This window comes from Bufo gargarizans, chromosome 3, assembly GCF_014858855.1.
Source record: "Bufo gargarizans isolate SCDJY-AF-19 chromosome 3, ASM1485885v1, whole genome shotgun sequence".
NCBI lineage: Eukaryota > Metazoa > Chordata > Amphibia > Anura > Bufonidae > Bufo > Bufo gargarizans.
In genome coordinates, this window is record NC_058082.1 from 268196454 (window position 1) to 268223263 (window position 26810).

The 26810-nt window shown below is 42.2% G+C and overlaps 1 protein-coding gene across 3 annotated transcripts in view; it reads left to right on the forward strand.

Moving 5' to 3' along the window:
- GALNT17 (polypeptide N-acetylgalactosaminyltransferase 17) overlaps positions 1 to 26810 on the forward strand; it is a 564215-nt gene that overhangs the window by 274457 nt on the left and 262948 nt on the right. For all 3 annotated transcript variants that reach the window (XM_044286562.1, XM_044286561.1, XM_044286563.1), the window contains 2 exons: positions 228 to 402; positions 21230 to 21427. In XM_044286562.1, coding sequence (XP_044142497.1) covers positions 228 to 402; positions 21230 to 21427 — 373 coding nt within the window. The remainder of the gene's footprint in view (positions 1 to 227; positions 403 to 21229; positions 21428 to 26810) is intronic.

Below are 26810 nucleotides of genomic sequence, written 5' to 3' on the forward strand. Positions count from 1 at the left end.
TTAAGATTAAACATGTATCTGTAGTCCTATGAAAACAATGGAATATTTTACATTTCATGGTATACCATTTTAAATATCAAAAACCTTTATTTCTGTTCTCCACATCTTCCATCTTGTGATACTGACCAATCGATTTTAGTGACCACATGATATATTAGAAAATTGTTTTACATATTTCATGTTTTTTATGTCTAAAAATGTTCATAATATGTTGTGTTTCCCCCCAGAGGAGCTAAAAGGACCTTTAGAAGAATATGTCCACAAGCGATATCCCGGTCTTGTTAAAGTAGTCCGCAATCATAAAAGAGAGGGATTGATTAGAGCTCGGATAGAAGGCTGGAAAGTTGCAACTGGACAAATCACTGGATTTTTTGATGCACATGTTGAATTTACTGCTGGCTGGTAGGTAAACATATTCATATGTATATATATATATATATATATATATATAATATATATATATATATATATACATATATATATATTGTAATGATATTCAGCTTATAGAAACTGCAGTAGGCACAGTATTTAAACACTAGACACATATAAAATGTTATTTCTGTGCCAAGACATTTTCAGCTGTAAGCAATTTAAAATGTTTCATGTAGTTGGCTGAGATATTCTTCATAATTATTTAATTTGTTGGAAAATCAACAATAATTTTTTTATTTACAAGTTTTAATTTTATCCAAATAGCATAACTATAAAGTAAGTGCAAATGCATTAACATAATTTACATAAAATATAATCTATTCAATACACATATACATAATTAATCTAAGTTAAAACGATACCCAACTAAAAACCTAAACTTGCAATTGGACTAAGATTGGTATGCAGCACCCATATTAGTTTTAATGGTTGTCTGGATACCTGCCTGACCACCAGCTAAGCCTGGCTTCCAGTTGAAGGGCTGGCTGCCGGGGTCCTCTGCCTGGTGCTGGAGACTGCAGTCTAGCTCCCTGGCACAGTGAACCTGAACTCTATCCACTTGTGATTACTTTAGATGCCTTCCCCATGGGAAAGATGCCTAAGCTTTACATTTTCCAGTGTTTCCTAGCCCCAGTAAAGGTGTTCTAATTCTCTCTGTCTGCCTGTGTACGAGCCTCTGCTGCTTGCCTTAAACATGGACTTGTTTTATGGATGCACATGGACTCTGCCTGCCCTGACCTCGGTCTGTTTTGTGGCTAAAGGTAGTGTCTGACCCCTTGCTGCTTTACACCAGTGTCTCTGAACGGCCTCCCTGGGTCAGCTGCCAACTATACTTGGATTATTCTAAAAGGTATCGGCCTAGTGGGGGGTTAAAGTGTAAATACCAGGGTATCACTAGGATTGCCCTTAGGTCTAGCCCAAAGGCAATTCAGTTTTTTGGTATAGTGGGTCTACATCTACTGCACATTACATAATTTCATATTCTTCATTACTTAAAGCTTTCCTGTATTCAAATAGAAAAATGTTAGTGCTCTTAGTACCTCATGTATAGACACTGCCTTTTAAAACGTAGCTTTTTATGATACAGATCTTATTCCTATCCTATGAAATCGATTTACAGTATTTGTTTTGTAAAGATGATTTTATATATATATATATATATATATATAGTTGATGTTGGAGGAGAGAAGGATCTGACGGAATTGTTCTTGAGAAGATAAGCCTTTGTCAGAGGGGTCTGAAAGCAGCTTACTCTCTCCTCATAAAAAAAAATATAATAAAAAATTGCTAAGTTTATTCCATTGTGTATCTCAATATATACTTGGCTCTACGCACCTCTTCCCTTAACTCTACATTGCAGAGACTATCATAATGACAGTGCTGCTGTAATCAAAGAATTTTAGCTAGAAAGCTCGCTGTACAGTTTGTCATCTTCTTTGCTGGGGGTGGACTGGGCACTTAAAATGGCCCTGGAAAAGAAGTGGTCCCATGTTGTAGGCAGATCCAAGTTTAATGAAGGCAGAGCAACACAAGTAGACAGGAATAAAACAAGTAGGCATGGACAGCAGGAGTAGGCGGGGCCAGCAATACTGCAGTGCAGCACAAAATACTGCCTCAGCAGAACTAAATACCACAATGCAGCACAAAATACCGCTACTCTCACCACAGTTTTCAACTTATTTCACCGTCCTGAGGTTGTTAATACAGTTGAATTCCAGAGGGCACCTGTGATCATTGGACAAGTGCATAACTAGCTATTGCTCCTAGCATTAATTAATGCTAAGACGATCAGATTGTTATGTACTTGTCCAGTGGTTGTGACGGGTGCTAAGGCTGCCCCTGAACATTGGCCAGTCAGCTCCTGCCTGTTTCAGTAGTATATTTAGGATATTTCAGCTATCTCTCTCTCTCACACACAAATAATTAAACCATATATCCATCTATGTCTCTCTTGGTAAGAAAAATGCAAAGGGCAGTGTTAACTCAATTCTCCCATTAGAAACAGAAGGGCAACTCAAATACAGAGAAGCAACGGAATATGAACACTGGCTGTCTAGATAACCAAAATGTATCACAGTAGTGCACTGAAATGGTTTTGCATTGCAATATTACATACATTTAAATGGGTTTTGCAGTGGAAAGATATTGATGACCTATCTTAAGAATAGGTCATCAATATCAGATTGTCAGGAGTCCAACTCCAGACATCCAAGCCGATCAGATGTTTGAAGAGGCAATAGCGCTCATGCATGACTGATTCTGCTATAATTACAATTGCTCATCCAATTCAAGTGAAGGGGACAACCAGCTGTAATTACACTGTGACACACAGAGGTAATTTTGAATAGTGTTGATCGTGAATATTCTAATTGCAAATTTTTATTGCGAATATCGGCACTTTGAGAATTTGCAAAGATGTAGAAAATAGTGCTATATATTCGTAATCGCGAATATTCAAGTTTTTTTTTCTTCATCAGTAACCTCCTTTCTTGCTTGTGGGCCAATGAGAAGGCTGCAATGTATTTGTCTGAGCTTAGCAACATCCCTAGTAACCAATAGGAAAGTTGCCTGCCCCTTACTATATAAGAAACTCTCCAGCAGCCATTTTCTGCTGTTTTTTTGCAGTTCTGAGAGAGCAGTGACATTGCTGTGCTCTGTGCTTTCATCTGGATCCTATTCCTTATCCAATTACATTAGCTAGTTAGTTAGCTGATATACAATACAGATAGTTAGTGGGAGATAGTCAGTGTAGGTTAGATAGCAATATAGTGTAGCTGAAAGGTTTCAGTGCAGGGTGCTAGGTAGTGTAATAGGAATTACTGTTTCTCTGCTGTCCATACATACATGCTACAGACATAGTGCTGTGATGTCACAACAATACTTAGTGCACCAATCAGTAATATCTGCTCAGACCTGATGCGAAGTTGCCTGTATTGCGCAAAAAATATGGGCATCATTAGTGCCAATTTGCACAAAAATAATGACTGGAAATCACAAATTCGACAATTTGTGAAATTATTGTGAATATTATGCAAAAAATTAGCAAAATATTGTGAAAACGAATATTGCCAATGCCGTCCATTACAAATTTTAAAGAGGAAGCAGAAAATACATAAACACGACTACATTTTCAAGTAGCTGATCTGAGGGGTTCCAGGAGTAAAACCCACCCCCTCTCATTGTTCTCATATTGATGACCTGTCCTGAGGATAGCAAAAAACAGAAGTTAAGAGCAGCACCCACAGTAGGTTTACCAGAGCTGGGATGGTGGAATGCAACAGCTGATCCAGAAGACCCCAGATCCAAGGCGGTCCAGATGAACGTAATAGAAAAGATGTAGGCTACAGCAGCATCTTCACGAATTTCTTTATTCCGATTTCCAAAGTGCGGTACAAAAATGAGACGTTTCGGCTAAGTATAGCCTTTGTCAAGCATACAACATCAGTAAAAAATGTCGACATATATATAGTGAAAATCACAACACTCCCACATAATCATCCACCCATCTAGAGGGGTGTATCCATATAAGCAGGTGTATTTATCATTAGTCTGTTTGGATTGGCCATGTTGTTGTTGCTGTAGCATTCCTTGGTTGTTATTGGATGGATGATTATGTGGGAGTGTTGTGATTTGCACTATATATATGTCGACATTTTGTATTGATGTTGTATGCTTGACAAAGGCTATACAAAGCCGAAACGTTGCATTTTTGTACCGCACTTTGGAAACCGGAATAAAGAAATTTGTGGAGATGCTGCTGTAGCCTACATCTTTTCTCCTCTGTCCTGAGGATAGGTCATCAATAAAGATGAGCGTATTTTTTAACAATTCGATTTGTGCAGTTTGCAGAATTTTTCAGAAAAATTCACTTTGAACCGAATTTATTTGCGTTAAAAAACTGCAGAGAGCCTTTATAGGGGTGTAGAACACTGTGCCTTGCAGTAACACGTGTTGGGAGTCTTCTGTGGTAGTGAAACAATACTGTGCGTCAGTATGACAAGCACTTGACAGGCGTCACTCTTAGAATCACTGCACACTTCACTTATTTGGGCAGTCACGGGGCAAACAGTGACCAAATAACTCAAGTATGAACTCAGCCTTACAGGTCGATGTTAGCGCCAAGAAAAAACGTACTCCTTTTACAGCATCGCCAGCTGATTCCACATAGATGTCTATAGAACCTGTTCTATTAAACGTTTATACAATTTGAGCCCCCCGGGACAGAGTGGGGAGGGTGTCAGCAATAAGTTTGTGTCGACGTCTCTGATGAATTTGCCCTTCCTCTAATCCGTCAGAACAATAACCCACAAAAAACGGATCCTGTCTGTGGAGCATACACCTTCACTCAGTCAGCATTTGCTCAATAATCCATCAGTATTGCTAACGCCCCAAAAAAATAGGAGTGGATGTAAAAAAGAGATGACACGTGAATTAAATATTTGCATGTCTTCTGTGTTTTGTGCCCACTCCTGCTTTTGGCTACCAAATCATAATCCAATTCTGATGGGACTATACAGGCCTTACAGGTCTGCTACACAGACAGGATCGGTTGTGCGTCTCATTTTTCCTTTCTTCTGACAGATCAGAAAAAAGGTCAAATAAATCATAATGTCAGCCAGGCCGAAAGGCAAAATAGGGGCCCAGTCATGAAGTGGGGAGGCGGTAACAGCATAAGAAGTCTGTGGACCTATGAAATAGTGGTGAGGTGAAAGTAGCATAAAGAGGCCACAGAATGGCACAATGACAGTCTGGAGGTGGCGATGGTAACAGAATCAGGAGGAGACCACAGAGTGGCAAGGTGACATAGTGTGGAGATGGCAGCAGCAACAGCATCATCAGGAGACCACAGAGTGGTAAGGTGACATAGTGTGGAGTTGGAAGCAGGAGGAGACCACAGAGTGGCAAGGTGATATAGTGTGGAGATGGCAGTAGGAGCAACAGCATCATCAGGAGACCACAGCGTGGCAAGCTGACCTACTGTGGGAATAGCAGCAGCATGAGGAGACCACAGAGTGGCAAGGTGGTATAGTTTAGAGGTGGCACCAGCATCAGGAGACCACAGAGTGGCAAGGTGATATAGTTTGGAGACTGGCAGCAGAGGCTGCATCAAGAGACCACAAAGTGACTCGGTAAGAGAGTGGGGCGGTGGGGGGCAATAGCAGTACCCGCCTACGAAGGTGGGTGAAATAAAGAGCACTCAGCATCAGATGTGTGGCATCAGGATGGTTGCAGCTCGTGATGGACGGACATTGTCCGGGACATTTCGCAAAAGCAAACGCGCGTTTGCGATATAATATTCGCGAACAGCGCTTTCGCAGCGGCCCCCATTCACTTTAATGTTAGGCGAACCTGAAAAACCTTCAGGTCATATTTGCAGCCACCAAATACTTACTAGAAGTGCACAAATAGTCCCACAGCATGGACAGTGACATACCAGAGGGGGATCAATAGCAAAAATTCCCACAAAAAATATGTATTTTAATCAGGGGCCATTTTTATGCGTCTTAAAGGGAAACCCTCAAAAATGTGCCCTACCGGAGCCTAGAATTTTTTTTTATTTTAGGCCACGGGAGTACAGGCCCAAAAAAACTAGTCATTCACCTGACAGAAAAGAACAAGTGATTATGTGGCTGGAGGTATATTAGACGGTCACTGGATAACAATTTTACTGTAGGCCAGTACAGGCCTCAAACATTAGGTATTCGCCTGACAGAAAAGAACAAGTGATTATATGGCTTGAGGTACATTATGCTGTCACTGAATAACAATTTTACTGTAGGGCAGTGGAGAACAGGCCACAAAAATTAGGCATTCACCTGACAGAAAAGAACACGTGATTATGTGGCTGGAGTTACATTAGGTGGTCACTGAATAACAATTTTACTGTAGGCCAGTGAAGTACAGGCCCCCAAAATTAGGCATTCACCTGACAGAAAAGAACAAGTGATTATGTGGCTGCAGGTACATTAAGCGGTCACTGGATAACATTTTTGCTATAGGCCACTGGAGTATAGGCCCCAAAAATTAGGCATTCACCTGACAGAAAATGACTTTTATGCCACTGAATATAAATAAGACAAGGGCCATTCTTTGTTCTGGTTGGTGGTGGATATGTGTGGGCTTGCATGAGGAAATTCAATTACACATGGTCGTCACAGTTGTTGAATTTCTAAGAGATCTATGCCTCATTCATTTTTCAAAATGTGAGGTAGTCCACACTGTCGTGAGCTAGGCGAGTGCGCTTATTGATCACGCTGAACGTCCTTTCAGACAGGACACTCGACGAGGCGCAAGCCAAGAGTTCCATGTAAAATTGTTCCAGCTCTGGCCACAGGTCAAGCCTGCACACCCATTAGTCCAGGGACCCTTCGCTTCTCAGAGCTTCCACATCGGCCATTAACCCGATGTAGTCAGACAACTGTCGGTCTAGATGTTCTCTGAGGCTTAATCCGGAGGGAGGCTGTCAATGGGTTGGCTGCAAGAATGATCTCATATCCGAAGTGACCAACACATCTTCAAACCGCCCTCTTCTTGCAGGCATGGTAGGATTGGTACCCGTACCTGTTTTGCTGTGGGTGGAAATACCTGTGCCCGTGCAGCATCTCTCGCAGCAAGGCCTGTGTGATGGTAACATGTCCGCCATTTTGTGTTTTTACCTGGGGTCTAAGTACGTTGCCACCCAGTACTGGTCCTTTCTCTTTATGCATTTTATATGGTGGCCCCTCTTCAAACACTGGAGCATGAAGGCCCCCATTTGCACTAAATTGGAAGCGGTGGAGTGCCCTTGCTCCTGCTCATCGCCCAGGAGAATGTCGTCCTCGGTCTTCTCCCCCCAGCCACTGACAACACCAGGGACCCCCTAAAAGTTTAAATTCCCCATTTAAAGCCTGCTCTTCTTGCTCCTCCTCCTTCTCCTCCCCCCAGCCACCATCCTCCTCTGACTCCTCTTCAGACTCCTGCTGACTTGTGTCAGATGGAGTAGTTCCCCCTGGCAATTCATTCAGAATTTCGACTTCCTCATCTTTCAGCTCCTGCTCCTCGACGGCTTGATCAATGACACGATGCATTGCACGCTCCAGAAAGAAGTTGTAAGGTACAATGTAACTGATTGCGCCCTGGCTGCAACTAACCAGTATGGTGATCTCATCAAATGGCCACAGAAGCCTGCATGCGTCGCACATGAGCAGCCACTGGCACGGTGAAAAAGAAACAAAGCTCCCCAGAACCTGTCCTGCAGCAGAGTACGTACAGGTAGTCGTTAACGGCACGTTGCTGCTGGAGCAGCCTATGAAGCATATACAAGGTGGAGTTCCAGCGAGTCGGGCTGTCACAAATCAGACATGGGGCAGGTGGTTTCGCCGCTGAACATCAGCAAGGCGAGCCATGGCTGTGTAAGATCTAAAATGGCCAGAAATTTTCCTGGCGTGCCGCATGACGTCCTGGACCACGGGGTATTTGCCAACGAATTGCTGCACGACTAAATTCAGGACGTGTGTCATTTTGCCCTGTTTCAGCGTGCTCAGCAGATTGGCACCGTTGTCGTACACCACTTTACCAACTGTCAAATTGAGTGGGGTTATCCACTGATCGGCCTGTGACCGCAGAGCTGAAAGCAGTGCAGGACCGGTGTGGCTCTTGGCTTCCAGGCACAACAGCCACAGCACAGCATGGCAACGTCTCACCTAGCACGTCGAATAGGTTCTGGGAAGCTTGGGGGTGCAGCGGAAGAGGCGGTAGTAGTGGAAAAGGAGGAGTCAGCCGAGGAGAAGATGGATAATGAAGTAGGAGGAGGTAAAGAAGAGGCAGGCCTGCATGCAATCCGTGACGGTAACACCAAATCCACACGGGTTATATGCTTGACGGCCGTCAGAAGGTTCACCCAGTGGGCAGTAAAAGTTATGTACCTTCCCTGCCCGTGTTAGCTAGACCATGTGTCTGTGGTCATATGTATCTTGGCACGACACTGTGTGCCAGAGATATATTCACTTGCCACTGAACGTGGCCATATAGCTCTGGGATCCCTTTCTGGGAGAAATATTTCCTTCCGGGGATTTTCCATTGCGGTGTGCCAATGGCCACAAATTTTCTAATTGCCTCCGAGTCCACCAGTTTATATGGCAGTAGTTAGCAGGCTAGCAGTTCCAACAAGCCAGCGGTCAGCCTTTGGGCAAGAGGGTTATTTGGCGTCATCAGCTTTTTTTGCTCAAACATTTTGGCCACGGAATCCTGCACTGCGTGTCACATACTTGCAAGCATATATACCATTTAATATGCGCAAGGTGAGTGTACTACTGTACTGTGGCGGCAGCAGGGAGCGCACGGCGTCATAGCAACCAATGACGCCGTGCGCTCCTGCTATCAGCAGGAATCCAGCCCGTGGTTCCACGGACTGCTCACGGCCGTGAAAAACGGCCGTGTGCATTCGGCCTAACACCTCCTCATCCGGTCAGCGTAGCACCAGCACCTCCACAGACTGCTCACGGCCGTGAAAAACGGCCGTGTGCATTCGGCTTAACACCTCCTCATCCGGTCAGCGTAGCACCAGCACCACCAACTTCAGCACAGCCAGGGGGAAAAAACAGCAGGCTGTTTTGAAACTCATCTGTTTAGGGGGGGGGGGAAACACACCGCGCAGGAGCTGTGGACAGGCATGGAACAACAGACTGATGAGTGGTTGGTGCCACTGAGCCTCATGTCCCGGTGGTGTGCAATAATGGGCGAAATCACATAGCAGCTCTGGACACACATCCCTTGCCTGGTGCATGTGCTGAATTTGGTGGTGCAGAGGTTCCTGAAAAATTACCCTGATATGTCAGAGCTGCTTCAGAAAAAGTGTGGGCCATCTGTGCGCACTTTCATCGTTCTCACCCTGTTGCTGCTCGCCTGTCTGCACTGCAGCGTAACTTCGGCCTTCCCTCACCTCCTCATATGCAATGTACCCACAAGGTGGAACTCCACCTTGCACATGCTGGAGAGACTGTGCAAGCAGGAGCAGGCAATAGTGGAGTTTGAGCTGCAGCACACACGGGTGAGTCGCTCTGCATAACAGCACCACTTTACCACCAACGAGTGGGCCTCCATGTCTGCTGTGTTGGCGCTGTTTTAAGTACTCCACCAACATGGCCAGTGATGATGATGCAGTCCTCAGCGTTTCTATCCCACTTCTATGTCTCCTTGAAAAAATGCTTTGGGCGATGATGGAAGAGGATATGGCACAGGAGGAAGAGGAGGAGGAAGAGGAATCAATTCCACAGTGATCAGGCCACTCATGCACCAGTAGAAACACACGCTGGTAGATGCGCTGCTGATTGCATTCCCATCTGACGGCTCAGGTGAAGCACAAGGCGAAGGCAGAGGAGGAGTAAGAAGTCGCAAACCGCAGCTGGGGCACTGCCAACACCTCAGAAGGGAGGGTTAGCATAGCCGAAATGTGAAAAGTCTTTGTCAACACACCACAACAACCAGCACCACCAGCTGATACGGAATGTCTTAGCAGGAGTCAGCATTTCAGAAACATGGTGGAACAGTACTTGTGCACACTTCTACACGTACTGACTGATGGGTCTGCCCCATTCAACTTAATGGTCTCCAAATTGGGCACATGGCAAGCTCACCCATTACGCCTTGGAGGTGATGGCCTGCCCAGTGTATTGTCCGAATGTGTGTTTAGCACGACAGGGAGGGTGATCACAGACAAGTGAAGCTGTCTGTTTACAGCCAAAATGTACAAGCTCACGTTCATTAAAATGAACCAGGCATGGATCCCACAGGACTTGTCCGTACCTTCTGCTGAGTACACAAGTATACCGGCCGCACCCAGCCATAGTTATACTCCAGCACACTTTCTCTTTTCCATTTCCCAATGTTTTGGCTATCTACTTCTCCTTCACCGCTGCTTCCACCTACACTGCCACGTCTACCGCCTCCTCAACACCCTACTCCACTTTGACCTCTGCCTCCTTGTTCAAGATTATATATATATATATATATATATATATATTTTTTTTTTTACATATTCTATGTTATTTTAAGTAATTTCTCTATCCACACTTGTTCGCAGGGCAATAGTCCTGCTCTTGCCCCCATTTTGCTACCTTTTGCAGCCCTATAGCCCTTACTATTTTACAGCCATTTTAGTGCACCAAAGTTTGGGTCCCCATTGACTTCAATTGGGTTCGGGTTTGGGTTCGAGTTCGGGTCAGGTTCGGGAACCCAGTAAAACTAAACATCCATGGGACCGCTCATCCCTAATTATTAACAATGTAAATCAAGATAAAAACACTTGAGCAAGGGATTTATTATGACTGGCGCTTCATACATCAGTTATAAACCAATGGTTCTGGAGTAACGTGCACTGAATTTATTAAAATGTGCACACCGTTTAATAGATTTGCTGCATCTTGGACTGTTGATTTACCAGACAATTTAATTTATACCTGTTATTAAATTGCTCCCACTTATTGATTTCCATTATAATAATTTACCAGCTGGAACAAGTTAACTTTTTGGAGGGCGTAAATATGTTGATACAAGGGCCGGTTCAAACACCAGTTCCTAGAAGCATGCAAACAAGCCACAATATTATGTCTGTGGTCGCTAACTGTAAAATACAGTATGACACTCACATACCTACCTACAGTACCATTCATCAGGGCATGGCAGTTCAGGACTAAACTGGTATATGAATAAGCGTTTAGCATGCCTTCAAATGCAGCAGATTTTGTGGCATAACATTTCTGCAGCTAAAAATAAATTCCATTGATCTGAATCGGACTTACAGAAAGTCCAATATGGCTTTATTTTTGGCTGCAGAAATCAAAACAACACAAATCAGATGAATGGTACTGATTTTCAGCCACCAAAATTTTCTGCAAGAAAATCTGTCACATGTGAAGGCACCCTTATAGAGTGGCAGTCATACAGTTGTATTTGTAGTACACCATGCAGGCTTACAGATTGCAGGTCATACCCATCTCATTTGATCAGGTAAGTTGTCCAGTACATGCTAAGTACATGTGGCAAAGCAGTGATTCCCATTATCCCCGAAATTACATTGTGGCATGTCTTCATGCTGATGGGAATTGGTGTTTAACCCCTTAAGGACCCATGACGTACATTACATCATCTCTGAATGTGACTTAAGGACCAGAGAAGTACATGTACGTCATGGTGATCGGGCGGGTGCAGGAGCTGCGCCTGCCCAATCAGCAGCAGGAGTCCGGCAGTCACTGATAGCCTGACCCCTGCTGCATGCGCCGGCATCGGTGAAATCACTGATGCCGGCGCATTAACCCCTGCACGTGCCGCAGTCAGCACTGACCGCGGCACGTGCGGCTTCAGACGTGTGCGGGGTGGCCATCGGGTCTCCCCTGCTGCTGTGACGGGGACCCGATAGCAGGGAAGTCAGCCTGATGCCTTCCTTAGGCATCGTGGCTGCCTTCCGGGAGTGTCTGTGAGATCCAGCCCCCTGGATCTCACAGGCAAGCAGGCTGCAAGTGAATTACATTGAGTAATACACTTACAGCCAAAGCATCACAATACAGAAGTATTGTAATGCATTGTAAAGGGGATCAGACCCTCAAAAGTTAAAGTCCCAGAGCGGGGACATTTTTAGTTTCAAGTAAAAATAAAAAATAAAGCATTTTTTTCCCAAAATAAAGAAAAATTGTAAAAAATAGGGAAAAAAATAAAAATAGACATATTAGGTATCACCACTTCCATATCGACCAGCTCTATAAAAATATCACATGACCTAACCTCTCAGGTGAACACCGTGAAAAAAATAGAAACTGTGCTAAATAAACAATTTTTTTGTCACCTTACATCACTAAAAGTGCAACATCAATCGATCAAAAAGGCATATATCCCTCAAAATAGTACCAATCTAACCGTCACCTCATCCCGCAAAAAAATGAGCCCCTACCTAAGACAATCTCCCTCTCAAATTTTATATATATATATATATATATATATATATATTGCTCTCAGACTATGGAGACAGCAAATGATTATTTCTTTTTTTGTTTTAAAAATGCTGTTATTATATAAAACTTAAATAAATAAGAAAAAGTATACATATTAGGTATTGACACATCCGTAATGACCTGCTCTATAAAAATATCACATGAACTAACCCTTCAGATGAACACCGTAAAAAATGTAAAATAAAAACAGTGTAAAAAAAGACATTTTTTGTCACCTTAAATCACAAAAAGCAATCAAAAAGTCATATGCACCACAAAAATCATAACAATCAAACCGTCATCTCATCCTGCAAAAAATGAGACCCAACCTAAGACAATCTCCCAAAAATAAAAAAAAACTATGGCTTTTGGAGATACTAAGACATGACTTTTTTTGTTTCAAAAATGCTGTTATTATGTAAAACTTAAATAAATGTTAAAAAGTATACTTATTACATATCGCCGCTTCCGTAATAACCTGCTGTATAAAAACATCACATGACCTAACCCCTTAGGTGAACACCGTAAAAAAATAAAAATAAAAAGTGTGTCAAAAAAGCAATTTTTGGTCACCTTACATCACAAAAAGCGTAATACCAAGCGCTCAAAAAGTCATATGCACCCTAAAATAGTACCAATCAAACCGTCATCTCATAGCAAAAAGAATCAGCCCCTACATAAGACAATCACCCAAAATATTTTAAAAAAAACTATAGCTTATAGAAAATGGAGACACAATTTTTTTTTTCAAAAATGTGTTATTGTGTAAAACTGAAACAACCTGCTCTATAAAAATACCACATGATCTAACCTGTCAGATGAACATTGTAAATAACAAAAATAAAAACGGTACCAAAACAGCTATTTTTCGTTACCTTGCCTCACAAAAAGTGTAATATAGAGCAACCAAAAATCATATGTACCCTAAAATAGTACAAACAAAACTGCCACCTTATCCCTTAGTATCCAAAATGGAGTGACTTTTTTGGAGTTTCTATTTTAGGGGTGCTTCAGGGGGTCTTTAAATGTGACATGGCATCCCAGTGAAATGTGCCCTCCAAAAACCATATGGCACTCTTTTCCTTTTGCGCCCTGCCGTTTGCCCGTACAGCAGTTTATGACCACATATGGGTTGGTTCTGTAAACTACAGAATCAGGGCAATAAATATTGCATTTTGTTTGGCTGTTAACCCTTGCTTTGTTAGCGGGAATTTTTTTTATTAAAATGGAAAATCTGCCAAAAAAGTGAAATTCTGAAATTTCATCTCCATTTTCCATTAATTCTTGGGGAACCCTTGAAGGGTAAACAAAGTTTGTAAAATCAGTTTTGAATACCTTGAGGGTGTCGTTTCTAAAATGGGGTCATTTTGGGTGGTTTCTATTAAGTAAGCCTCACAAAGTGACTTCCGAAATGAATTGGTCCTTAAAAAATGGGTTTTGGAAATTTTCAGAAAAATTTTAAGATTTGCTTCTAAACTTCTGAGCCTTCTAACATCCCCAAAATTAAATATTTTTAGAGGTGTTACTATCTATTATAAAAGTAAAGAAATTGAAATTTGCTAATTTTTCAAGATTTTTCTGAATTTTTAGTTAATTTGGCATTTTTTTTATAAATAAAAATGAAAATTTTGGACTCAATTTTACCATTGCCATGAAGTGCAATATGTGACGAGAAAACAATCTCACAATGGCCTGGATAAGTAAAAGCATTTTAAAGTTATTACCACATAAAGTGACACTGGTCAGATTTGTGAAAACTGTCCTTGTCCTTAAGGTGAAAAATGGCAGGGTCCTTAAGTGGTTAAACAATATCAGTATGTATGGCATTGTTGTGTGATTTGCCTAAAAGTGAACCTGTCACCCTTAAAATGTGAAGTAATCTTCAGGCTGCACGTTTTATAGCAGGAGGGTCTGAACAGATTAATATACAGTATATTGTTATGTGTGAAAAGATTCAGTACAATGTCCTTTTATAATACTGTTCAGAGGGCTCTGACATTAAAATCTTTTAGTTCTCCTCCTGGGTGGGCCCTTTCTGAGTTCCGCCCCAAAGCAGCCTCTTACCCTGCTTCCCCTATAGCAGTGATGGCTAACCTTGGCACTCCAGCTGTGGTAAAACTACAACTCCCAAGATGCCGCGCTTGCTTGGCTGCTCTCAGAACTCTATAGAAATAAATGGAGCATGCTGGGAGTTGTAGTTTCACCACAGCTGGAGTGCCAAGGTTAGCCATCACTGCCCTATAGCTATTCCTCTGTATATATCCATCTGTTCCGCTCCTCCAATTGTATAACATGCTGCCTGCAGCCCATACACTATGTTCAATGTGGCAGGTTTTATTTAACATCAAGTTGCTGACCCTTGTAAATAGGTCCTTGCAAATGACTTCCTACAGTTATCATGGAGGTGTGCAAATGGAGACTATTATTTCATCCAACTACCTGAAAATAGTACCACGCTATGATAAAGACACCCTATGGGCTAAATATAACAGTTCCGCATAATGCCATATAGTGCCTACAGACCGTAACTGCACAATTCACTAAACTTGTAACAAAGCCAAATTAACAAGGCTATCAGCACCCCAGGGTTGGACGAAACCCAGTCTCCAAGGCTCCATTTACACATTTTACAGCTGTGAGTTTACACAGTGATGAACGTATTTTTCTGTGTACTGTCAGATAAAGCACGGTACATATATAATGAACAGCTGGTTACAGACTTGACTATGAATTTGTAGGCCTGCAGTACTTAAAGTTTCATTTTCATGGTCTATCCTTAGGATAGGTCATCAAAATCAGATCAGTGGGGGTCTAACTTTGAGCACCCTTGGCGATCAGCTGTTTGAAGACAATCAATCACCAGAGCACTGTGGCCTGTTCCTAGACCTGTGACAACCTATTCATGGCTCACATGGCTTAGGTGCAGCTCAGTCCCATTCAAATTAAGGGGCCTGAGGTATGATACCAATCACAGCCGCTATGCGCTGGACAGAGCTGTTCTTGGTTAGCTGATCGGCGGGGGTGCCGGTTTGTTTGACTCCCCCGCTGATCAGATATTTATGACCTATTCTGAAGATAGGTCATCAATATTAAATACCTGTAATACCTATAATAATGCAACTGGCTCCATAATAGAAAAGAAAAGTAAGGAAGGAGGGTATTTAAAGCAGACAGTATTGTGATGGGTAGCAGCAGCTCTTTACTAGTAGGAGTCGCATTACTCTTTTTTGCCTGTTTACTGTAGTTGTATTTTCTTTTTATATATACCTTAGGGGTGGGAAATTTGACTCCCTGTAACTTTGCCTCCCTTAATGCTTGCAATTCAGTTATTTTTAGCAATTTGAGATTATCATGTACTAAGCAGAGGTTATAATGACAAAACAGTTACCATGGTTATTCTTTTTAGTGGAATGACAAACTCATAGGATAATAGCACACGCTCACAGTGTTACATAATAGCAGAAATACATTGACAATCATAATAAAATTTGAATCCCTTACTTACCTGTGCAGTGAAAGCATAGCACTAGTAGCATAGGAATCTCAGATGACAAGAGCACAGAGGTTTTGCACACATGATCACCAATCTGAAGACGAATTGTAACTGACATTCAACATTTTACATTGATAGAAATAGCCATGATCAGTAGTGATCACAACATCACAAGTAAATTTTGAATAGATTTCATTAATGAGAAGTAAATTCTATAATAACATATGTTATAGTGTGAACATTTTGTTAGTTACTGTGCTGTGTGAACATGATTTGTCTTTTTCGTAAATGTTCCAGATGGATTAGTCTACTAATTTTCATGTGATTTTCCTAATGGGAAATTGAAAAAAGCCCTTTCCGGTGTTATCAGTTTTCCAGATGGAAATGTATCTCAGTCAATGTGAATGCCAACTTTTTCAATGAATATAACTTCACAAATTACTGTAAACAATTGCATATATAGTAAGGTTATTGTTAATTTGAAGCAATAAAAAAAATAAAAAAAATTATGTTGGTGCTTCCAATCTGTCTATATACAGCTACAGTGCTCCCTCAAGATTAGTGTTGGGCGTGAATATTCGAATCTCAAATATTTATCGTGAATATTGGCACTTCAAGAATTCGAAAATATTTAGAATATAGTGATATATATTCGTAATTTAGAATATTCTAGATTATTTTTTTTTTCATCAGTAACTTCCCTTCTTGCTTGTGGGCCAATGAGAAGGCTGCAATATCTTTGTCTGAGCTTAGCAACATCCCTAGCAACCAAGAGGAACGTTGCCTACCCCTTACTATATAAGAACCTCCCCAGCAGCCATTTTAACAGTTTTTTAAAGTTCAGAGAGAGACAGCAGTATCATTGCTGTGCTCTGTGCTTCCCACACTACATAAGATAGATGGTTAGATAGCTTATATATATAATACAGATAGTTAGTGGGAGATAGTCAGTGTAGGTTATATCCTGATATAGTGTAGCTGATAGGTTCTGCTGTCCATACATACATACATGCAGACCTGCTAAAATGTGAAGTTTCACATATTGCGCCAAAATATTCACATCACTAGTGCCGATTAGTGCGATTGTGAATATGCATTTAAAAGGCCAAATCTGTGCAAAAATGTGAATTTATTGTCATTTTCAGTCAGGTAGTCACACGTTGTGATGGCAAAGGCAAAAAAACTCTCTCTTTTAGAACATGGTCAGGATGTTGAACTGCAAAAGCAGGGTCTCTCACAGCGCGCCATCGCTGCTGAGGTGGGACGCAGTAAGACAGTCATTTGGAATTTCTTAAATGATCCTGAGGGTTATTGAACAAAAAAGTCAAGTGGAAGACCCCAAAAAATTTCATCAGCACTGAGCCGGAGGAGCCAATTGGCTGTCCGTCAAGACACTGGACGATCCTCGACCCAAATTAAGGCCCTTACTGGTGATAACTGCAGCCCCATAACCATCAGACGGCATCTGAGACTGAAGGGCTTCAAAAACAAAAAATGTCTTCAAAGAACTCGTCTCCTTGAACGCCACAGAACTGCTCATTTGGACTTTGCAAGAGAGCACCAAACATGGGACATTCAAAGGTGGAAGAAAGTTTTATTCTCTGATGAGATTTTTTTTTACCTTGATGGTCCTGATGGTTTCCAACGTTACTGGCATGACAAGCAGATCCCACCTGAGATGTTCTCTACGCACCACAGTGGAGGGGGCACCATAATGGTCTGGGGTGCTTTTTCCTTCAGTGGAACAATTGAGCTTCAGGATGTGCAGGGGCGTCAAACAGCCGCTGGCTATGTCCAGATGTTGCAGAGAGCATTCCTCATGACTGAGGGCCCTCGTCTGTGTGGTAATGACTGGGTTTTTCAACAGGACAACGCTACAGTACACAATGCCCGCAGGACAAGGGACTTCTTCCAGGAGAATAACATTACTCTTTTGGCCCATCCTGCGTGTTCCCCTGATCTAAATCCAATTGAGAACCTTTGGGGATGGATGGCAAGGGAACTTTACAAAAAGGGACAACAGTTCCAGACAGTAGATGGCCTTCGTGCGGCCATCTTCACCACTTGGAGAAATGTTCCCACTCACCTCATGGAAACGCTTGCATCACGCATGCCGAAACAAATTTTGTAAGTGATAAACAATAACGGCGGAGCTACTCATTACTGAGTTCATGTTTGGAAGTTGGATTTCTTTTTTTTTTTTTTTTGGAGGTGTGGTCCTAAACTTTTGATCAGCTGAAAAACAGCCTGTTTCAGTTTATTCGTTGTTTTCATTAAATTGAATGCTCAAATGTTTTGTCTTACTCCCATTTCTTATTGTTGCATGTTGAAGCTCAACTTGGAACCTTGTTAAGATCCAGCCATGCTAAATATAATTTTTTGCCATTTTTCAAGTGGTCTTAAACTTTTGATCAGGACTGTATGACGAATATTTGCCCAAATATTCATGAAATTTAGCAAATTCGAATATAGCCCCTACCGCTCATCACTAATCAAGATACAGTGGCCTCAGGATACAATATTTTCAACATACAATGGTGTTTTCTGACCCATCGTAATTTGAAACTAGCCTCAACATACAATGCATCAGACTCAGATCTAACCATTCAAATCACTTCTCTGGTAAAATATCTGTATTAGTTGCCAGTTAGCAGCTATTCCTGACTGTTATATGTAAGGACTTCATTTATCTGTCTTAGTTATCCGCTTATTTTTCTAAAATATTATATTATTTTTTTGTTATCTTGGATGACATTCTGGGGCTTTGGCACCAATTACTCAAGTTACAACCAGTAACTAATTAATATTGTATCTTGAGGGACCACTGTATTTCGATCCAAAAGTATTAATCACTTAGAAACTAGTAACCTGTGCATCCCATTGTAGGCACTGACCATGAATTGTAATGTTTTATAACCTTTTTACAATCTCAGGGTAAGTTCACGTGTTGTTTTTAATGCATTTTTGCACGTTTTTTAAGTGAAGGTCTAAAAAGGTAGTAAAAGAATTCCAATATTTGGAGATATTTAATCCTTGTTCATGTAAAAGGCAAAACAAGGCATAATCTTTAGGTATAAATCTGAGAACAATGGAATGAAAATTGTGAACTTTGACACTACAATAATTAACGCAGTCTTTAGTTTAAATAAGATAAAATAGAGTTCACATTCTTCATATCCAATTCTGTTATTTCACTATTACCTGAGGTAAAGTGATCTTTAATAAAATATATTGCAATTCACAAGTTCCACATTTAACTCCTTCCTGACACATGACGTACTATTACATGGAAGTCATAATAGTACGTCATGGTAATCGAGTGGGCACCGGAGCGGTGCATGCCCGATTACTTCAGGGGTCTGGCAGTCCCTGATAACCCTGCTTTTACAGCGGCGGATTAACTCCTTCGATAGAAGGAGTTTACTGCTGGTTAGGGAGCCCATAGGGTCCCTGCGCTGCTGTGGCGGGGACCAGATAGGTGACAAAGCAGCTCGATGTCATGCAGAGGCTGCCCAATGCCTTGCATGGCATCAGGACCTGCTTTCTAACGGTGCCCAGGAGATCCAGACTCGTCTCCTAGGCAACCTGTTAGTGTATTACTCTGTATAATACACTAACAGGCAATGCATTACAGTACAGATGTATTGTATTGCATTGCAGAGGGAATCATACCCCCAAAAATTGAAGTCGCAAAGTGGGACAGAAATAAAGTTTAAAAAAAAGTTTAAAAAGTGTTTTTAATAATAAGTAAAAGTTAAAAAAGTCAGAAAAGAAAAAAAGCCCCTTTCCCTAGATTTTATAATAAAAAATAGAAAAATATAGAAAAAACTCACATATTTGGTATTGCCGCGTCCATAATGACCGGCTCTATAAATATATCACATGATCCACACTTCACCTTACATCACAAAAATTGCAACACCAAGCGAACAAAATGGCGTACCCAAAATAGTACCAATCAAACCGTCACCTCATCCTTCAGAAAATGAGATCCTACCTAAGACAATCGGTAAAAAAATATATATATATAAGGCGTTCAGAAAATGGAGACACAAAAACATTTTTTTCTAAAATGCTTTATTATGTAAACCTGAAACAAACAAAGTAGACATATTTGATACCATTGCATCCGTGCCAAAATAGCACTTTTTTTTTTACCTTGCCTCCCAAAAAACGTAATATAGAGCAATTAAAAATTATATGTACCCCAAGAATAGTACCAAGAAAACTGGCACCTTATCCCCTAGATTCCAAAATAGGGTCACTTTTTGGGCGTTTCTACTGTAAGGGTGCATTAGGGGGGCTTCAAATGGGACATGGCATCTAAAAACCAGTCCTGCAAAATTTGCCTTCCAAAAACCATATGGCGCTCCTTTTCTTCTGCACCCTGCCATGTGCCCTTACATTAGTTTACGACGACATGTGGGGTGTTTCTGTAAACCGCGGAATCAGGGTAATCAATACTGAGTTTTGTTTGAATGTTAACCCTTGATATGTTAAAGAAATTGTTTAAAATGGAAAATTTGCCCAAAAAGTGAAATTTAGAAATTTGATCTCCATTTTCTTTTCATTCTTGTGGAACACCTAAAGGGTTAACAAGGTTTGTAGAATCAGTTTTTGGGTTTCAACAATGGGGTAATTTAAGGGGGGGTTCACTATATAAGCCCCACAAAGTGACTTCAGACCTGAACTGGTCTTTAAAAAGTGGGTTTTGGAAATTTTCTTAAAAATTTGAAGATTTGTTTTTTTAAAATTCTAAGCCTTCTAACGCCCTAAAAAATATGGTAAATGTTAAGTAATAAATATTTTATGAGGTATCATTTTCTGCTTTAAAAGCAGAGAAATAAAAATTTTGAAAATTGCTAATTTTTCTAAGTTTTTGGTAAATTTGGGATTTTTTCATAAATAAAGTTGAAATATATTGACTTAAATTTATGACTATCATAAAGTACAATGTGTCACGAGAAAATCTCAGAATGGCTTGGATAAATTAAAGTGTTCCAAAGCTATTACCACATAAAGTGACACATGTCAGATTTGCAAAAAATGGCCTGGGCAGAAGGGCAAAAAATGGCCTGCGGTAGAAGGGGTTAAAACATGAAGAGGAAATGGAGTGTTCGTGGTTGATATGATGAACACAGCTGAAATCCAAACAGTTGTTTGAGTTACACAATAACTGTCTACCCGGCTTATAAATCTTTTGAAGAAAGGGCCATCTGTCTCCTTTAGCTTTATTATCCTAAGTTGCATCCTTTACCTTATTTTTGTTTCTGATATGACTTGCAATGGCTTCTATGTAAAATTTTATGTAAATAGCATTGATCACTATTTTTTTTTATAGGGCTGAACCAGTTTTATCTCGAATACAAGAAAACAGAAAAAGAGTAATTTTGCCTTCAATTGACAATATTAAGCAAGATACATTTGAAGTTCAGAGATATGAAAATTCAGCACATGGATACAGCTGGGAACTTTGGTGCATGTACATAAGTCCTCCAAAAGACTGGTGGGATGCAGGGGATCCATCTTTACCGATAAGGTAATTAAAGCCTGTTCGACTAATCAGTAAACATAGGATGACTTACTTTTATGGCTGTTTTTAAAGTTTTCTTGATATTATAACATACAGTTCTTCTTTTATTCACAACCACACAGGTTCCATTGAGTAAAATTTAGAGTAATCTGAGTACATCTAAAGTTTTAGGCTGTTTTGAGGTATTACATATTACAATGATCTGTTTAAATGATTTATGAAATTCCTGATATTAAACAGATCATAAAGTGTCCACACACACTGTGACCTGAAAAAATTAGCCATCATCTAGGGAAATCTGGCAGCCAATGTTCTGTAATGTCACCACAAGGAAAATGCTCTCACCTGTGTTGTTCTTGGGGAGGCACGGAAAAGGCCTGGACACGGCCATGCACCAATTTGAGAAAAAGAGCAGTGAAATCCAGCTTCCCATAAAAAGATGAACTTTATTTACTTGTGGTAAAATCCAGACATCATTTGCATGTACAGTCCATTCTCATGTACAGTCTACGCGTTTCGGACACTTGTATACCGTGCTTCATCATGACATACAATAAATGAAATAAACCTCTTCCTTTTAAACAGGTGCTATACCACAACCAATTATTTGTTCCTATCACATGATCACTGTGGGAGTGTTAAGGGGGATATTAATTATTGATATTTATGCAACTCTCAATAATTAATATTCATAAATAGGCGTAATCGTCTTATGATGACCCCGCCTATTTATGCCTTAATGAACAACAAATCGCTACTGATTGCCTTACACTAATCACTAAACTAACTGCAAGCGCCTTACTATCACTATACTACGGCGGCGACTACTAAACAATATGCTATATCTATATATATTCATAGATCAATGGATATGAATATATATACATATAGAAGTACACACCGCAGTATAGAAACGGTACTACAATAAACACAATACAAACCTAACTACACTACACAGCACAATCCCAAATTCCACCCCACATACTATCTATACATTGCAATAATACACTTCCATACATTCAATTATCGGTTAACCATAACCCACCCGTCTGTCTACTCACTATCCCTACGGAACAAGGGGTAAAACACAATGGTGGCTCTGCAGGGGTTAATACCTGCAGGCCAAGGAACACAGGGTTCTGGGAAAGGGCAGGGAGTAAAGGGTTATCTAAGAGGTTAATGCTCTGCAGAGTCTTGCAGAGCAGGGGGACAGAGCATTGCCTGGTAGGGCAGGGGTTATTAAGGGTTAATGCTCTGCAGGGACTGGGGAGCAGAGCACTGAAAGGGTCGTTTGCAGGACAGGGGCATGCTCTGCAGAGAACAGAGCACTGATGCTCTGCAGGGCCAGGACAGGGTTGAAGGGGTTAACTGATTTTATGCAGAGGTTACTGCTCTGCAGGGACAGGACAGGGTTACTCAGCAGTGAAGGGGTGACAGGACAGGGTTACTCAGCAGTGAAGGGGTAACAGGACAGGGTTGATGCCAAGCAGGGGATCAGGGAAGGAGTTGGCAGGGCAGGGGGACAGGGCACTAAAGGGGTTAATGGGGCAGTGCTACTTAGCCATCCAGCAGGACTCAGCACACTGCTCGATTCCCTCTTCTTCCTGTCTTCACTGGAGCAGATCGATTGCTCGGTTCTCCCCTCCTCTGGCCTGGTGGAGCTAATGCAGAGCAGCTAGTGAGTACTGCCTGCGTTCTTCTGTGTCCTGTCAATGCCGGAAGCTCTCTCCTTCAGCAAGGGATGTCGGGGGTCCTGTGTCCTAGCGCAGCGCACCCCGGGTGTCTGCTTGCGCTCTCTTCTATATCGGGGGGGGGAGGCTGGATTCCATACTTCAGCGCCGGATGCGCTCACCTTCAGGGGGGGTCCCGATCTGCCCGAGCGCAGTGCTGCTGGGTCTTTAAACCCTGCAGCACTCGCGCCTGTTTTACCGCCCTGCGCCAGCCCGCGCTCCCAGGCAGGGGGATCCTTTGATCCTCCCGCCTGTGGAGATATCGCACATCTCCGGCGCTGTAATTACAGCGCCGGAGGTGAGCGGCACACAGGGGCATGGGAACTCTGTTCCCATGTCCCTGTTAGGCATAAGGGACAAAGGGCAGAGGATCTTTATTGATCATCTGTCCTTTGAAGAGGCCGAAAATGGACATAATTGTCCAGTTGTCGGTCTCTCCCCACCCAGCAGGCACATTCCAGAGGGGGGGTCTCCATGGGAGCTTCTGGGGACAGTTAACTGTATATATATCCACCTATAGATGCTTGGGGCACATCTATAAGTATATATATATACATACATATATATATATATATATATATATATATATAACACAGGGGGTCTCAATGGGCAGCAATAAGCCCACCCATACATATATTATATACACAGAGATGTATGCTGACAAAGGGGCATACATACATCTCTATGTATACACCTACTACCTGGACGGGCCCATGCAAAAGGGCCAATATATATATGCATATATGTAAGGGCATATATACATATATATTTAAATCCAACACTCCCCTCAACAATCCCCCTGTTGTCGAAATACGACAATAAACTTTGGGGAAGTGTTGGGATATATTTGCCCCCTCAACCCCCCTCTTGGTAACAGTTCAGGAAGGACTGAAGTAATATGACCCTTAGGTACCTAGTCATCACCCATCGCGCACTAACACCTCCGACCTGCCCTTCAACGTAACCAGGCATCTCCATCCACAGAATACACCGTCTTCTTCTCTGGAACTCTCTTGGTATGTGGTCTGTCAGTGTCAATCTTCAGGTATCAGCCTCTCACAATGACTCTGGAATGGCTTCACCCTCACAGTCTATAGGTCGATCCACGTAGCAACAGTGGACTGTCCTCCTTTCGTTCCCGCTGTCAGTGTCGATCTTTAGGTACCTGCCGCCGTCTCCATCTTAGTCTTTCTTTAGTCAGACTCTGGGATAGCTCCACCCTCACGATCTCCAGGTGGTACGGTCAACCGTGGAATGGCTTCCTGTTAGTAACGGCACGACTTTTCTTCCGACACTGCTTCTTCCATCTTGATTGAAGAATCAGTTGTTGAGGAGGTTCTCCCATGGACGGATACGTAGGTCTTTACAAGGCAGGTCAGAATTTCTGGTAAGAAGTGATGTCATGGTACCTGAATTCTAACTGCGGGAAAGAACACCGCACTAACTGACATTCAGTCCAACCCTTACAAACGTCACAGTTCTTGGGGTTAAATTGGCAAATGAACTTGGTAAAGGAGGGGGCCTGTCCCTAGGGAATCTACTCTTCCCCATTCACACAAACACAGGTCACATCCCTCCCAATACCACCAAATTCCATTAAATGTGTGTACCCATAGAGACTCATGCACCCTGGCCTATCTTTCTACACCTCCAAAGACACAGGTAGGTCACAGACTCCTGTGTCAATGGGAAACGACTATAGGATGCAAATGTGTACAGCCAAGTTATAACTCACCGCAGTGTGTTGGGCGAGTTTCCCTGAGTATAGGCTGTCACACATTTGTACCTAGAGTGTCCATGGGTACACAATCAACAACAAACAAAATCAAAATATGTACATAGGGCTATGGAGTTTCAGGATAGCACAAGTTTTAAGTCCTGAACCCTCATAGGAAACAAAGTGTGTCCATAAAATTTTTGGCTACAGGACAATGTTTGAGTTATGTCCTGAGCCTCCTCCTCCGGTTAGTTCGGTAAAGTTCTGTCTGGTTCTGGTGTATTTGGTCAATAAGTCCCTTGACCCTCCGATATGTAGATGTCGATGACCAGAACCAGAAGAAGTTTCACTGGGTGAAACCAGTGATAATAAGCTCTTCCACCCGAACGTCTCAAAGTCTTCCTCCAGAGCCTGAATGCTCCCGCTGGATTGTGGCACAGTCTTCCATCTCTAGAACACCTCTAGGCAGAGGTCGCTTGATTGCCAAAATCCAGTGGGATCCTCTGGAGCCTCACAAGAGTGTCAGGGGGGATAGCTGGTCTCTGTGGCGTCATCTGGGTTTTTCCTCTGCTCCAAATAAACACACCTATGGCAGAAGAAAATACCAGGCACTCCTGGGGGGGGGATCTCTCCCCTCACGGTGCAATTAAATGTCAAAAATTCCAGCACCAATACCTTTGACCCATGGGTAGAGAAAGGTATTGGGCTGCCCTTTATCTCACAGGACCCCTCGTCATCCTAACACTGGTGTCTGAACACCCTACCTTCAGAGGATCGCGTCCTCTGTTACACAACCCTCTGCAACAACAGATAAGGATGGCCACCCTACTAGGTTAGGATAACTGGAGTTCTGTGGACAAAGTACCATCTTGTTATTGATGGCACCGTATCCCCGTCCACTCATGTGTATCCAGGCTGATTTCCCCCTGTGATCCCATCTTGTGGAGGCCCGCAGAACCAATGGCATAGGCATGCCCCGGCTCCCCAGGACCCCACAACACAAGAACACAGTCCACACTCTGCTGCCAAACACTCTGCGTCCAATCCCTATCAGAGCTGTGCTACCTGACCGGACTAGAATTTAAGTGCGCAGCACAACATTACACAAATGTTGTCTGTCCGCCCCAGTCCCCAGCGCAACACAGCCCTACCGAAAACCTTGAGCACAACAGTGTTATCTGTATCGATCTGAGACCCTGGCTGCCCAGAATAAAATCACATCATCCTTTGTGCAGGATTTCCCGTGTGAAATTATCTGCTCGCGAACCTTTACGTTCTCGATCCACAGTATAACACTGTTCCACTCTAAGGGGACACAGAATGAAACAAAAACAGCAGACGGGACTTACAACAAACTACATAAATCAGCATGGTAGAACACATCCGTAGACAAGGACTACCACCATCAACAGCAAGAAAAACTTACAAACAGATAACAAAAACACACAACATGGACATACACTGGGAACAAACGGTGTAACAAATAGTACAGGGGTGTCAAATGTTGCCTAGCCTAGCTTGGCCATTCTGACCCCTCAACAGCTGGTGATGCTGCTGAGAGGTACCTCCTTTATGGCCATGCTGACTAGACCCCACTGCACAATTTGTTACCTGGCTGATACTGTTGGACACATTGCAATTTCTTGCACAAGGGCAATTCCTTGCAATGTGTCCTTTGTTCCCACACCTGAAACACGTGACTTGGTTTCCTGTCCTGTGTGTTATGTTCCTATCTGTTTTGCAGTGTCTCGATATGTGACCTAGGCCACCACATGCAAAACATCTGATGTTTGCGCTGCATGGCCCAGGTCCATCTACACTGCAGCCGTGCTCCCTTCTCCTGAATTGTTCCATCCTCAGGGACGCACTCTTCACAACAGTTCTTTTTCCCAAAGTCAGGGAAAAATCTCTGTTAGTCTGGACCGGCTTAGTCTGATGATTT